The sequence below is a fragment of the Phaseolus vulgaris genome, chromosome 3 (assembly GCF_051622355.1).
Source record: "Phaseolus vulgaris cultivar YP4 chromosome 3, ASM5162235v1, whole genome shotgun sequence".
NCBI lineage: Eukaryota > Viridiplantae > Streptophyta > Magnoliopsida > Fabales > Fabaceae > Phaseolus > Phaseolus vulgaris.
The window spans coordinates 41,901,911-41,918,629 of record NC_143500.1 but is presented as its reverse complement, the minus strand read 5'-3'; the positions used below and the strand labels follow the sequence as shown (position 1 = coordinate 41,918,629).

The following is a 16,719-nucleotide window of genomic DNA, read 5'->3' as shown; positions in this document are numbered from 1 at the left end:
GATTTTGAAGGACCAACGATATTGCTTTAACATCCCCAAGATATTTAGCCTTTCGAGGGGAGGGATGAGGCGACTGAGATGGTACAGTCACAATAGCAGAGACCTCCACATTAGGAACTGGAGCATTAGTATCCGCATGTGATTTAACCCTCTGAGGAGAGGTAGTACGCAACGGAGATGGTACAATCACAGGAACAGATACCTCCACATGATGATCATCAATAAAAGTTGTTGAATTTGACTGAGTCCTTAGCTTGCATAACAGCAAGTGAGTCCAAAGTGGGAGTGGACAACCCCTGCTTGGGTGAGGACCTATCATGATCTGAAGCATCTTCAAGAGGAGGCATATCTGCAAAAACATCCTCCCCTCCATCTGTTTCATCAACTTTCAACTTATCAATGAGGCCTTCCACGAGTTTTGTCTCCGGATCTTTTTTCCTATATTCTTTACGTTGTTTAGGAATCACGGTCCTCCCTTGGTCCCGTTCATCAGAAGATGTCTTCTGAGAAGGTTTATGTTGAGGCCCAAGAACACGACCCTGGTCATGGATCGCCCACACTGAGCAAGCTCGTGCCCAATCATCTTACAATGAGAGCAAAAAGGAGGGAGCCATTCATATTCCACACCAGCTACAAAAGCAAAGTCTGGACGTTCAACCAAAAGTTGATCGGAGAGAGGGGACAGAAGATCAATATCCACCAACACTCTAGCAAACATACCCCTATTCTTTCTCATAGTATGCTCATCCAAAGACAAAGGAGTACCAAGGCCTCTAACGATGGAATATATTGTATTTGGTTTCCAATACTCCAAAGGCAAATGGTAGATTCTAACCCATGTCTGAGTTTTGGTATTCTTCATGGTAGCTGGGACAAAGTCTTTTGTCCAGGCAAACAATCTCAATAAACCAGGAGATAACTTGAGGGAACCCATTCCGAGGGCCCATCTCATGTCTTCTATAGAAGCGAATTCAAACTCATAGAAACCCTTTCCAAGAGGAATTGCTTTCCATGGTCCAAGAGCTTTCCACACCGGCTGCAACTTTTTAGTTAAATCCAGGTGTGTGAGAAGTTTATTCCCCTTAGATAGAATAACCCAACCATGGAGATGGGTTTTGCAATCCTCAAGACCAGCCAAGTAATCTGCCCCATCAATCTGGACAGCAATCATGTCACCCTTAATACAAGGGGTAGGTAGTTGGGACAAAGAAATATCACATGTATTTCCCAAAGCCTGAGCAAAAGTCTTCCTTTGACCGGACATGGAATATACTTTATTATCAGGACAAACTTTTCGATCGATCAAACAAGTCCATGGAAGGAGGAAACCCGCAGAGCCCTCCACCATTTTAAAAGGCTAACAAGTTGCCGCCAAAAACTTCCGCAAAACCCTAAAACCCCCAAATCTTCAAATTAGGGTTTTGCTGGCGGTGCTTGGAGCTCCGTCAATTGAAGTTTCGTTTCAACCAATCACCTTTGTGCTGGACTGCGAAGGTGTTGATCGGAATTAAGGCTGGGGCGGTGAGGTTCCGATTTGAGGAATTAGGGCACCACTTTTTCACAATCTCGGTGGAGAGAACCAGCGCGGCGCAATATGGGTGGACCAGCTGCGACACCCGACGGGACAGCCGCAAAAGGACGAACCACTCGCAGGTGGCTGCAGCGACACGGCGAGGCGCACGACGCACGTATTCCTTCTTCGTATTCTTTTCTCCGAGAAAATATTAATTTATTATGAATTGTTCAGTTAAACAATATTAGTTGGAAGATTGAGAGACAAAATATTTTAACAAAACTTTGATTACTGAATTTTCAATATTTTATTATTGCTTAGTTTTATTTATTTATTTATTTATTAATTATTTTTAATGTAAACTTAGACAAGTAATAATTTTTTAAGGAAATTTTTTACTCCACACTTCCTTTTATAAATAAAGTTTCGTTTTTTTTTAGTAAAAGTCTTCATATATTATTTTTTATTTTTTGTTACTATATACTAAATTTTATATTTTAAATGAGTTAAATAAAAGAAAAACTAAATAAATCTATCAATTAAAACTAAGTCCATGATTTTTCAATTTTAAAATAAGTTAAATTTAATTTTTTACTTTTTTTATTCGTTGTCAATGATAAATCCAATTATTAACTTTTCAATATCACGTTTTTTAACTATTAATTATAAATATTTTAGTGTTTTTATATTTACAAATTTATTTAATATATACTTATAGAGGTGACCTTAATTTCGTGAGAAAATTGTTTACGTCATTATTTTTTTTCATTTTATATATTAAGATTATTTTTTGTCCTCTTGGATAAAATTTTCATAGTTTGAATCGCTTCAACAAAAAGAGAATTAAGAGAAATCTATCATTAAAATTAGAAATTATAATTTAAATTTTAAATTTTAAATCATAAAAACGAGTTTAATTAAAAAAAAATCTTTCTGTTCATGATAAATTTTAATTATTAAGTTTTCAATCTTATAGTTTTATTTTTCATTTATTAATTGATATATATATATATATATATATATATATATATATATATATATATATATATTAGCTAAGTTAATAAACAACCCAAACCGTAGGAGAAACAAAAAGGTAGTGAAGAAAAAAAAAGGAAGATAAATATGTGAGCAATAGAGTAAAAAAACTAAATATTGTTGATGCAAAGAAAAAAGAGAAAGAAATGACATGAAAAGCATTAGAAAGTAGTAGGAATTTCTGAAATATAAAAGCATGAATAGTGGGGAAGTGAAAAGAAGAAGAAACAGTATATTTAGTAAGCATTTTACGTAGCCTTCAAATGAAAAAAAAAAACTACTTCTTAAATTATCTAAAATCATTTTTTTAGTTTTTACATTCTAAAATTTATGTAAAAGACAAACACATACCACCAGAACACAACATCTTATTAAGATTTTGGGTCCCAAATAGTCAACCTAAATACAACAAAGTCAACATCTTTGTCCCAACAAACAATCTAATGCACAGTCTCAGTTGACGATGATATGCACATTTCCCAATAAATAATACATATCAAAAGCACCAAATTATAGTCAGAAACAGTTACCACTCCCAATCACACATCACTATAAAGCGGTTTTTGTTTTTTCAGTTAAATCAGTTTTTATTAATTTTAAAATATGACAAGTTTAATCTGTGATGACTTCAATAGTTTTTTTGAGAAAATTTGTATTAAGTTTTTTATTGGTGCAGACTAAAATAAAGAATTTGAAGAAAGAAATTTGATAAAGAAAAAGAAATTGAATGAAGTGCATGTGATTGATAGTGTGCATTGTTTTTACCACAATATCCGGGCACAGGAAGAGGATAAGGTAGGTGTCCACAGCAACACACAATGTTTCAATGCAACAAATAACTACAAACGATTCTGAGTTGAAGATTGAAGTGATGCAAGGAAGAAGACAAGCCATGCACTCACTGCACATGCAATTCCTGCTCCTAAAATTTAACATTTTGCCTTCAATGGAAGTCCTCTTCAAGCTCACATTTTACATTTTCGACCAACTGCTGTACTTCACAATGATTTTTCGAAGAATTACCTAAATAGTACAATGCAGTCATTGTTATTCACAAGATCAACTTTTTTCAATATAAAAAAAATATATTCAACATTTTCCTAAAACTCCTTTTTATATGTCTCTTCTAATAAAAAAATGTGTCTTGAAATGAGCTTCAAAACGTATGAAGCTCGGACACTTCTATTAGATAGCATGTCCGTGTCGGACATACGTATCGGACACGACATTCATTGAACACTTATCATTGAAATGTCTAATTCAAAAAATATTTGTTAGATTTCTAACAATTTTAACACGATTCTTACACAATTTTAAAGAAAAGAAATACATTAATTTTCTAAAAACTCAAATTTATTGTATAAATTTTTATTACAATTATAAAAATAAGAAACAAATCATTTTGAAACAACAATGAAAAAACATCTTTCTGCTAAAAAAAAGATTGAAACATACTTGTACAGATAAATCTTCATTGTTAATTTATAAAATTCATAATGATATAATATATACATTCGTGTCCCTGTGTCCTATATTTTAGAAATTATACGTATTTTAGTGTCCGTATCAGTATTTGTACTACATAGTTCAAAACACAATAATCTATTTAGTATTTTTAAAAAAATATTTTCATAAATTTCTAGAAAACTCAGCCATTTTAATGTGATTCACTTTACATATAACACTATATGCATTTATTTACTTGCTTGATGACATGAACTTAAAGGGAGATATACTAGATCAATTTATATAGTTTTGTAGATTTTTATAATAATTAAAATCACGAAACATAATGAAATTAAGAATTGAAAGCCACCAATTGAGGTGAGTTTCTTCGTGTAAGGTGTCGGCATTATGCAAATTGCAGAATAGTAGTGCGTTGTATATATTCAACTGTTAAACACTTCACCATTCATCATAGTCAACTCCTAATTTGTTCACAGCATCAAAGTGGCAAACACACAATTTCAAACCACCTTTTTCTCAAACCATAATCCTCCGTCACGCCCAAATTAGGATTTGCATTCAAATTTTTTTTTAAAATGCAGACAACAGATGATGGAGTATCTTCTTTGAGTGCTTTGAAGGATTGTTTTTGTCAAATCAAACAGAGTTTGAATAGATGGAAACAGGGAAAGTTTTTCCAATTCTATAAATTATCTAAACACCTAAAGATAATGTCACAAATGGTGCTAATGGTAACACTAACCCAGGGATTTTCATAAGTAGCAAATTATTTATTCACCTTTCATAACACAGCTTATATTAATGCATGTTGCTTTCATCTTCAACGTTTGTCTCAATTCACAACCGTTAACATGAGCCATTATCAATTAAGTGACTAATAATTAATTGACTAATTAATTAAGTGAGTTGCTATTTCAAAAGCTGTAACATAAAAGCGACTAATTGTTGACTTTTGAATGGGCCCAAATCCTAATATACAATGTAATGCAAGCCACATATACTCACCTTAACTCTTTCTCTTAAATTTTACACTATTAATAATTTATTTTTATTTTTATTTTTTTTAGTTAAACTTGGGTCGCATTGCTTAACTAAAAATAAAGTTGTTTGTATAACATATACTTTAAACGCACTTCTATTTTTACAAACCGCATCGGTCATGCAAGACTCAAGCTTAAATTACCTTTACAAATATACATTCAGATTTTTTTAGATTCAACTTACATATGAACAATCTATTTAATTCATTAAATAATATATGAAAAAATAAAATTTGAATTGAAATTGAAATGAACATGTGTGGATACTCAGGGAAGTCTATGGGTAAAACTTCAGTATAAAAAACCAACATTAAAATTTTCATCGTCTTATTTTGTTAATGATATAGATAACACCTTTGAATAAATTGAGGATATTGACAGACAGACAGAAGTTTTATTTTTCTGTAATATTTTGATATGCTTGTAATCGACATAATGACTGTTTTGGTTCCACGGTCATGAAGGTTTTTAAATTTTAAAATACCGTAAGCAAGGGGGAACCTTCAAACTTATAGTTGCGTTCAAAACACAATCGTGATTCAAATCGTTTCAATAGTTGCGTTCTTATAGTTTTCTAACTTTGATCCCTTATCAACTTTTCTTGGCTATTATAGTATCCAAACATTCTAAATATATAATAGGTTTCGTTGTAGTTTACACCATTTCATAAGAATTCAGTAGAGCGCCAAAACCAATGTTAAACAATACCAGGAAAACGAAATGTCCAACAATATTGAGCAAATAAAGGACTCAGTTTACAAACTTTACATGAATAGAAGCTGTGGTTAAAAAATAGCTTCTCAATTAGTATGGAAGCCTTTTATATTTATATGATTCATATTATTCTGTTGGGGTGAGCCTAACGATCCCAACAAACTAAGAAGACGCTGAATGTACAGTCGATCTCACCCTCGCAGGATAGCAGGCCAGCAGAAGACATAAATACCCCTTTCAAAAATTAATTTTAAAAAGTTACCCCAAATAATTAATAATTAATGAAAATTATAATAAGGAAAGAATGAATATAACGGTCCAATTAATTTCTGCAGATCTTTAGCTTCTTAATTGCTTGGTCAGACTTCCCAGAGCTAGCAACTCTAGAGCGCATCACCTTTTGGTTGTTAGAAGGTACTTCACCATCCTAGGGGAACATCGTCCACAAATTAGATAATGTACAATGTAGCATATGTTCGAAACAAAGACCCGGCAAATGGGTAATTAGAGTGTCAATATACCTTAGCACCACACACTGACACTGGTATTGTTGGTCTGATGTTTGCCTGCTTACCAAGTTCAATTTGCACTGAGATGCTAGCCTGTGACAAATCCACCCCTGAACTTTGCAGTGCATGTGTAAGCGTATGCAGCAACCTGTCCAAGTATAATACATTTATCTTAGTATGTTATAATCAAAATGCTCCTACAAATCACCGTTGCTTTGCTATCCTCATTGCTAAGACCGACCGGGTCCACAAAAATGTTGAGAAAATTATTTGGACTAGTTTCTAATACTGCATAATTAATTGTTTGAATGGAACAGAGCAGCACTCTATACCATCATTGCATGAGACAACTGATCTAATACAAAGAGATGAATTGGAAATCCTAATCACAGAAAGAAGTGAATTTAGTCTAAATTAAGGTTGCATAGCATAATCCAGTGACTCTTCAGCATCATCCTAGGATCAAGATAAGTACGATGAAACAATAATAAGTTATTAAAGAGCATGTCTCCATAACACCTGCCACATCTCCGTTCCCTTTAAATGAATGATTACTAGAGAATAGATCCATTTTTATGCCCAACTGACCAACATAAGTTCAAAATGGTATGGCGATTTCGAAAATGTTTTCTTATTATACACAAAACAAATACACATAATATAAATCCTCACCCTTTTGAGTACACACTTGATATGCTAATTGCACCACCTTCAATAGCGAGTTCTTTCTCTTTCAGCTTTTCACTGGTAGCCGCCATGGTCTGACACTCCACTGAAGGTTGATATTTGTTCTCGGCATCAGAACCCGGTCTATGCGCGAGCTGAGACACTAAGCCACCTGGACCGCTCATTTGTGCTGGAGAGAAGAAATTTAGCTGTGAAGAAATAGGAATTGGAAAAGCCTTGTTCATTATTCCAGCCTGATGGTCCATTGTCTTGGAGGTAGTTGGTGTACTCAAGCCAGATTCTACATTCTGGGTACTCCCAGGAATTGTTGGGGAGATGCTAATATTTTTCTCCTCATTCTTTGAAGCAAAAAGCAGTGTTGGAGATGGACTTGACCCATTATCAGTGCCACGATGTTGAAAGCTTTCTGCTGGCTTGTCATTATTTCTCTGCTATAAAATAAAAAATTGCAAAATAAGTTTTTGGATGGTTCGAAAATCGTTATTATATTTCTAAATTCAAATTCGTTGCAACAGGCTATTCGTACTAATGAATGAAACCAACAGAGATATGCGATTTAAATGATAGGAAATAGTAAATATCTCAAGGAAGGTAATGTTTTTTTCCTTTAAATCCTGCGCAGCTTATGATAGGTATATTTGGTATTTACCCATGGCATCAATTTTTCTTGCTCGTTACTCCACCCTTGAAATGAACCTTCATACTTGTGCACCTTCTCTTGTAAAAAATGAATATACTCAATGACCTAGAAATATTTCAGATTGAGCACTAATCAGAAATATTGCAATCTTATAACATAAAAACTATATCATCTGACATGAATGTACCTCTAATAAAAAAGATGCTTTGTCCCTCTTTTGGTCACTGTGTGGAATAAGCTCTCTTAGCATTTGGAATCTGCATGATTAATTCAAATGTTCTGTCAGAAGACTATGAACACTGTAAGGAAATTTGCTTTTTAACTATGTTAGTTTATATTCAGTTCATAAATAATAAAGTAAAAAGGAAAGTCCCTTTAAGCCAGCATTGGCAGGTAACACATGCCTGTCATTAATTTTGCTCCTTCTCCGCTGTTCTGTTGCAGAGTGTTTTGATCTTGGTGTGTTTGGCTTTTGATCGGTACTCTTACCATCCACTTTCACCGTCAGATCTGTCGAAAATAATCACATAAATTAACTTGGTCAGAAAATTTTAAACAAATGACTTTTAGAACAAATAATAAAAAACCTGCGTCAATTTCCTTCTCAGCCCGGCCAAAACGATGTAATTACAAAAATAAAAATTAAAAAGTGGTTGTTGTACTCAAAATTTTCTCCTTACTCCCTCTTTATATTAAAATTAAAACACAAAAGCGAAGACATAGGAAGAATAATTATTAAATAAAAGATATAGTTGATGCTAAGTATCACCGGAAAGCAATAATAAAAAATAGAATAAGAATAAATAAATTAAAAAAAAATGTATCACCGGAAAGCATCACAAATTCGACTTGTTTTGGCTTGAGACTCCTCACTAAAGTCTCCCAAATATTACTTGAACAAAGAGAAATGTAATTGTACAATATTTTTATTTATAATAAACTTCTTCTAACACATTTTCTATTATTAGTTAAAATTTATTAAAAACTATAAAAATTATAAGTGAAGACTCTTTAAATAAAGAACGAGATCACACAAATTAATGTTTTTCTGATATTTTCATACAACATAGAGAGAGGTAAAGAAGAAAAAAAAATGTGAGATAAAATTATATATATGTATATATACAATGGGACAAAATAAAATAAAATATTAAAAAAATATCATAAAAATGATGAATAAATAATATGTTTTTAAAATTAGAGAATAAAAAAAACTGTTTGTTTAGCTACTGATTCATTCATAGTAATAAATTTAAAACTTATTAATTCCTGAAATTTCAGAAAATGCCCGATACTGTGTATAAAACCCAATATCTAGTTACAACTGTACAGCTAAAAAGAGAAATTTAACATGAAAATTATTGAGCCAGCTGAGCATATTGCATTAAAGAGGTACGGGCAATGGGTATGGTGCACCTTTCTCAAGAATGGAATATTAAAAATTACCTCTTTGGTTATTGGAAGGTTCTTTCTTGAGAAAAAATGTTTCTTCGTTCTCCAGGGCTTCATCCTGGGCACTGTCCCTTGCGGACTTCATCATTTCAATAAAACTCTGGCTCTTCTGCCCAGTTGTCCTGTTGATTCAATTCCACAAATACAACATAAACATTAATAAAATTAAGAAGACAAAAAAAGGCGTATAAATATGGAAGTGGAGGCAGAGAGAGAGAGACTAACTGAGACGAAGAGCGAGAGCTGAAGCTATCGTGATGATTGGTGCAAAACGACTGCGAGGTCCGCTCCGTTGATGTCCACTGTCCTAGTTTTGTCGCCGCACACTCTGTCTCCGAATAAAACCGTTAGACATGCTTGTAATAGACAGACTAGATATATGCATATACTATGCAATTCATATTTAATACTGTCATTATTTCTACTGTTTTTTTATGGCCTAATACCGATAGACAAGCACTGAATTTGGTCTGGCTAACAAGTTCATTTCGCTACTTCGGTCTATCTATGGCATTGCATGTAAATCTTAAATGAATCAAGGAACACATGTAAGTTCATGTTACTAGACCTTAAGTTCATGAATCAACAGACACACTATGTAGAAGTTGTTTTTTTTTCACCTTGATAATCTTATGAAAAAATATTTGAACATATATTTTTCATAATCTTTTAAATAATACAAACATAATTTTCCTATTGAAGATATATGACTTTTTCCATCTACTGGTTAAATTTCTCAGCATCTATATTAAGATTTTTTTTTATTGCCTCCGTTGTAAACACAAAAGTAAAAAATTCATAATATGAACGAACAACTAAAATTGACAATAATATTAACTAGACATAATCAGATTATTTCTTCTGTAGGTGACTCAACAATGCGTGAGAGAATATATAAACACACACACACACGATATATATCATTTCCAAAAATAATAGAAAATGTCCCTTGTATTTCACGATTTTTTTAATTATATTTAAAAAAAATGCATTGGTCACGTACAAATGTTTTAAAAATAAAAAATAAAAAAAAATAATTTAATATATATTATTATGATAATTATAGTTGAATATTCCATAATATAAACTAGAATGAAATTAGGTATATAACATGTTTAAAATTAAAAAAAAAAAAAGATAAATAACCAAATTTCCCCATAAATATGTAAGGATGGTTTATATAGATCTTAAAAAATGAAAATATAATTTAATTTATAAGTGTGTAAAAAATTCAAACTGGTTCATATAACATTATAGCTTTAAAACAAAATATATCTCTAATCCTATAAAACTTATCAATAATAGTATAGCTTAATGATGAAATAATATATGATTTACTGTTAAATTATTTAATAAAAACATATTTTAATAGTAAAATAGTCCTATTAAACTTAACAATCGGACATAGTTTCATAAAATTTATTAAAACAAATGTTTCCTTTTCTCAATAACAAAATTAATAGTGTCTTCCACATTTTGGGTCCAGGTCATTTACTTAATTAAAACAGAAATTACTAAAATCAACACTCGTCAATTTATTTATAGAGAATATCTACAGCTTTAAAACTTTAAAATTCATTTCAATTTTAGATTCATTAAGATGTATTTGTCCAAAAAGAAAAATTATACTTAACTCGATACAATGTATCAACTTTTAAAAAGAAATCAACTTAAAATTAAGAAATGACATTTGGAACGAATAAAAATATAAAAGCAAGAGTAATTATTTTTTTTAAAAAAAAGTGACGTGACTTAACAATGATGAAAATCACTTTTTAAAATACTTATAAAAAGAGGGTTCTGATCTACGTGGAATGATAGATTTTAACAAGTAAACCATGCTTAATTTTAAGCAAGTGGGTAGAGTATAGTATTTCAACAAACTTTAAGAATACTGTATTATTTTTGCAAAAAAGAATACACAACAAGTTTGTCAATTTGAAAGTAGTTTAATATGATTATTTATTTATGAAAAATTATGATTTTTTTTTTGTTTTTGACAATATTTCGTAACTTTATTGTGTCTAGTATTTTACTTTATTTTCCTCTAAATATGTTTGGATAATGTTTTAATTAATGAAATGAAATAATTCAGATAAGGTTTTCGACACGAAAATAAAATTTAAAAAAATTTAAGGACAAAAAATAAAATTCAGTAGTTACTCATGAAAAAAAAATATTTAAGTCTTATAAAATGTATGTAAATTCTATTTCGTTGGGCGGAAATAGGGAAGGAAGTGTGATTGCTTGACCTTGTTTTAATTTAGGTTTATAAAGGTTAAGGAAAATCCCCCAGAAATCTAGTGGGATAAAATATCCAATAAGCATTTATTCAATAAATTATGATGATATGAAATTTATGGAGATAAGATGAAAATTATTTTATTTTATCAAAGAAAAAAATTAGTAATAATCAATAATAATAACTTAAAAAAGAATTATAAATGTTAATTATTATTATTTTATAAATTAAAACAAATTGGGTGAAGTTTTTCTAGAGAGAGAGATAGAGAAAATTTATGGTTTACCTCCAATAGAGGGTTTGTCGCCCGAATTATTCTCCTTTCCTGTTTTGTCCCTCTTCCCCGCCGATGAGTCTTCCCACAAAGTGAAACCGCTGGAAGTAGTGTATGAACTGCAGTTGGAGTTCTCATCGTTCCTGTCCGTACTAGTTGCTGGACGCACGAAAAGGGACGTCTCTGCTTTCGGAAGCCTTTGATTATTATTGTTATTGTTATTATTAACATACGAAATGTGGTTAATGCTGTAAGTCCCAATTCCTCCAGGTAAGAGATGCTCAACGGAGGGTCCTGCCTTCTCAACCACCCATGATATTTCATCTGTGGCTTCTTCCTTCGCACTCCCCTTCGTCTCTAGCCGTTCCAGTGGCTGCAGGAAATCATGAGTCTTCAGACAACTCCCTGTATGTTCACAGGTCAAAAACGCCAATAAGATCGATGCAAGTCAACGGAACACAAACCTAATTCATTCGTTCCTCGCAACTTCTCAGCACACTAAACTTATTATAAACCGCTCTCACACAGGATCACAACGCAACAGAACTCCCGTTCTTTCTTAACGATAAAATTGAGTTTTATAATGTCTCACTTAACTGATACAAAATTGTGATGAAATTAGGGATTATACAGATCAAAACTGGAAAATGAAAGGAAAGAAATATAAAAAAAAAAAAAGTGCACAACAGTTGGTCCAATGAATTAAGTAATTAAAAAAAGAGATAGAAGTAATTAATGGCGCAACCTCCGTTGGCAGTCATGACGGTGGTGGCGGGGAGGAAATCTGGAAAAATCGGCAGCGTGCGGCGGAAGGAGATCTAGATCGACGGCGGTGGCGGTTGGGCGTGAGCGGATCTGAATTGGTGGAGGAGAAGCGAGGAGGTGAGAGGAGAAAGGAAAGGGGAAAGTGAGGGGAAGGAGTAGAGGAAGGTGGAGGGAGAAGAGAAAGAGAAGCAGGCACATGCAGTGTGGGTGGAAGGGGAAGAGAAGAGAAAGAGAAGAGATGAGAGAGAGGGTGGGAAGGGTATGTATCGTGGAGTGTGAGTGTTGTTTGGGTTGGAGAAAGAAAGAAGGGAGAGAAATACTTACATAGACATCTACCCAATACGTAAGCATTACACACCTCCACTCCGTTAATTACAACGCATCAAAACTCACACGTGTAACACAACAATAAACACCTACCTTCGTTTCATAACCCCGGCCACCGCCTCCACTCACTCCCTCCAACTTTTCATCCTGTACCAACAAACATGCTTTATTAATCTTCTCATCCTTCCTCTATCGTTAAAACCCCTGCCACCACTCTCAGGAATGTTTCGGTTTATTAAACTCTTTCACTCTCCTTCAATTTTAAACTTCATTCTTTACCATTTTTTATAAAACAACTTCGCTATTTACTTTTAAAATACCGAATCAAGCCTTTCAACCAACATCTATTCTGTCAGGATATAAATGTTCAAATTAACTTTTTACATGCAGAATTAGTTTCTTTTTTACAAATAAAAAATGTCAATTTCATCACGAACATATAGGTTAATCTGGGTGGAGAGGGAAGCCTAACTTTTGAAGGACACCTCATTTCTTCTCTGCAATAGCTGGCTGGATATATAACTGTATGGGCGAAAGCAGAGCAGTACCGTAGAGAAAATTAATCTAACAAAAGGATATTATGAAAAGTGATTTATTATAAATTAATATTAAAGAGTTTAAATGTGACCCGTGATTAAATAGCAAAACGAGAAGCCTTTTTGAGTTGTGTGAAAGAGTTGAGGTGAGAGAGAGAGAGAGAAGGGTAACGGGAGCGTTGACACGGGAACAGGAGGTAGTTGACGTGCTTAAATGAAATTAAGAAAGCTTAAATAGAGGCCTGAGGTGATGATTAGCGCACAGATCCCTAGCAATATTATGTGCCTGTTACTAATTAAACTCCTCCATTTTTTTAAGTAACTCGAAATGGATTTACATTTCCCCTGTTTGGTTTTTATCCAAAAAAGATGAAAAAAAAAAAGAATGAAGACAGAGAAAAGGAACAGAAGATGTTGGTGGTGAGGGAGGAAAAGTCACGTGCCGCACCACCTCACCTCCACTCTTCATATCCCCTGATGTTATGATGGATCTTTTTGGCTGTGCCGTCAAACGCGCCATTTTTTATTTTTTTGTTTTACTTTTAAATCTACCCTTCTCTCCTTTCCATCATATATATCATGCCATCACCTATGCCTCCATGTGCATGCCCTTCAAGATTCTCCCTCTCTTACCCACCCCACATAACTTTTATTTATATTTTACTTACAAACTAATATCCTATTTTTACCATAATATTTTTAATGTTTTAAAACTTATTATGTCACTTTCTTACTAGCTACAGAAATCGATATATCAATCTCAGCAATTTTGAATCATAAACAGTTTATCCATTCAAACCCTAAACTGCAAATATTATTCAGTGATGCGCATTAGCAAGTAAAATAATTAAAAGCGCAAACTGACACCGAATCATGGCAATTAATTAGAAACTTTATCATCTGCCTATCCACGCTTTATGTTGATTCCTGCATTTTATAAGTTAAATTCCATACATGCTGTTTTATGTATTTAGTTGTAATTAAGATAAAATTTAGAAAATTGTGACGTTAGCGAGTTGATTATGCAGAGACATGTGAGTTTTGAAGGTTTGTCGTGGGCTTTCTCTTTCCGCGGGGTGCAGCTTCCCTCTACCTTCTTTGTGTTTGTGTTTTGTTTTGTTTAATAGTGTTTTACAATAATTGTTTGTTTACATGAGTTTTAATTAAAGAAAGAGAAGAATATGATGAATTGATTAATGAAACGATTCTTTAGCCCTCCGACAATCATGGCGAGCATTTACACTGTGATGCAAAGATACAATGGTACAGCTTGGAGTTACGATTTCCATGCATCTTTACCTTTCTTCTTTCTCTTTTGGGATATATAAATACACACACAACTTATCTTTGCTTCGGAGTACACTAATTAATCCATTCCAACAAACTACACACACTCAATTTTCGGACACATGGCGTTGCTTTCTGCCATCAAATATAAAACTGCACGCCTTTTATTCATCATAAATAGTGGTCATGGTTTATTAAGACTTCAAACTTCTAGTTGGCAAACAACCTATTGAACATGCATCCGCAAATTCTTAGATTCTTTGTTAGGGAGATAAATACCACTAAAATTTGAATATAGTGAGTTATGGAGAAATTTTTATAAAAATCAGAACACTCAACTCGAAAACAGTGATTTATAAATTGTAATGGATAAAGTAGACCTATATAGTACTTGAAAATGATTTATAAATTGTAATGGATAAAGTAGACCTATACAGTACTTGAAACTGGTTGTATAATTGTTGATTGTCGATAATTTTCTTTCTCTTTCTCTTCACTCTAAATCCTTTTCTTTAATTGCTGGTGTTCGGTCGGTGTTTACCTTAAAATGGTACTCCGACAATCAAATAAGTACTCGGTATACGAAGTGTATAGTAAGAACTAGTTAAAAGCGTACCTTGGTCACGGGTCATATGTTGTAATGGATCGAATCTATCATATATCAGTATTAGCTTATTTTTAGGGAAGTTCCCTAATTTTTCGGGGCGTTATCCAAATTTGGTGGGAAGTGTTCCATATTTTTAGAGAGTTTTTGCAATTGCTTTAACTGCTAATTATTGTAACCGCTTTAAATGTGTCTTCAATCGTCCATCACTGAAACTAAGTGACATGACTCGTCTGGTACGACCAATACATAAATAATTTTATACAAAATATTAAAACACAATATTTAATTCAAATAGTATATTTATGAATTTTTTACCCTAAATTTCTAATACAAATTTATATTTATTAACAGGTTATATGGTGTTTTTTTAAAAAAAAAACATATGTTTTAGTGGTGTTTTAAATGTGTAGTTAATTATTTTTCTTTAAATTTAAAATCAACTTTTTAGTTTAAGTAAGTTGGAAGGAAAAAGAATTTTTTTATTTTTCTAATTAAACTCCTTTTACTTAAATAATTTTTCTATAAATATTTTAATTGATGTTAGAGATCTGATCGATTATATATATGTTCAAATTATAGTATATAAGAGATTCAAATATCATATTACAAGTTGATATTGTATGACTTTCAAGAATAAGATGTGTAATAGAAATATATACTAAGCTACTAAACCAAACTAGTTGTATTGGTTGCAAAAAAAATTCTATGGTTTCAAATAAGACGATAGACAATGGTATTCACCAATCTCTTTCAAATTATGCTTTTTTTACTTACCAGATTCATTTGTCCAATGGTAATGACATGGTACTCTTTAAAAATCATCTTATTAAAATAAAGATGTTACCTATATGATCAATGATCTTGACAACCTCATTCTTTCTTAAATTTGAAGTTGTTGTGCTACTATTGATTGTTAATATTTGTCAAAGAAAATACACATTAAGTCTAGGTATTCTTGATGATGCATGCTTAGCTTTAAAACATTTTCCACTCTAATAGATTACTCTCAAAAATTACATCAACATTTTAATGATTCTTGGTCATTAAATATTCGATGCAAAATGTATACTTTGATTTGTTTCTAAAATTTATTTTAAACTCTTCCCTTACACCGCTTTGTATGTATAATAAGATTATGCATGATTTTTCTAAATCATTTGTGAAATTTAGTTGAAATATAATTTTTTTTGTTTTTGTTTTAAAAAGCTAACGTGATTTAATGACTGTATTTTATCATGCTACTGTAAAAAATTGACTAACAACGCATAATCTCTTTTTAAAATAAGTGTGAAACATGATTTAAAAATATTAACTCATAAGTTTAATCTACTCAACTGAAATTGTGAAATTTAACCTATTTTCTTAGTCGTTCACTCATAAATATTAGTGAAATTTGCGTGATAGTAAATCATATTTATCTAACAAAAACATAACAAAACATATAGAACAACGACTTTTGTATAATCTCATAAAAGATGTACATTTTGCTGAAATTTTTATTCCATCTTTACTCTCTCTTCCTATAATATGTTTTGGATATATTAGGCAGCAGTGAGAACTCGATCTCATGAGAAATAAAAATAATAATTATAAATTATTAGGATATATTTAAATGGCTATTGTT

At 32.0% G+C, this 16,719-nt stretch overlaps 2 protein-coding genes across 3 annotated transcripts; both read right to left on the bottom strand.

The window, feature by feature from the left end:
• Positions 1–463: 463 nt before the first annotated feature.
• LOC137805634 (uncharacterized) lies at positions 464–1,348 on the bottom strand. The gene has a single exon (XM_068605575.1). It carries the CDS (start codon positions 1,346–1,348, stop codon positions 464–466), a length of 885 nt encoding a protein of 294 aa, XP_068461676.1.
• A 4,385-nt stretch (positions 1,349–5,733) lies between these two features.
• BIM1 (basic helix-loop-helix (bHLH) DNA-binding superfamily protein) lies at positions 5,734–13,407 on the bottom strand. 2 transcript variants are annotated; one of them, XM_068608444.2, is made up of 10 exons: positions 12,319–13,407; positions 11,586–11,978; positions 9,283–9,385; positions 9,052–9,179; positions 8,010–8,115; positions 7,793–7,862; positions 7,615–7,710; positions 6,951–7,393; positions 6,291–6,426; positions 5,734–6,196 (listed from the first exon to the last, which is right to left on the bottom strand). In XM_068608444.2, the coding sequence occupies exons 1-10, from the start codon at positions 12,332–12,334 to the stop codon at positions 6,092–6,094; spliced, it is 1,596 nt and encodes a 531-aa protein (XP_068464545.2). In that variant the 5' UTR covers positions 12,335–13,407; the 3' UTR covers positions 5,734–6,091. The 2 variants fall into 2 exon arrangements, with proteins under 2 accessions (XP_068464545.2, XP_068464544.2); XM_068608443.2 differs by having other exon boundaries at positions 6,951–7,396; positions 12,319–13,153.
• Positions 13,408–16,719: the final 3,312 nt, after the last annotated feature.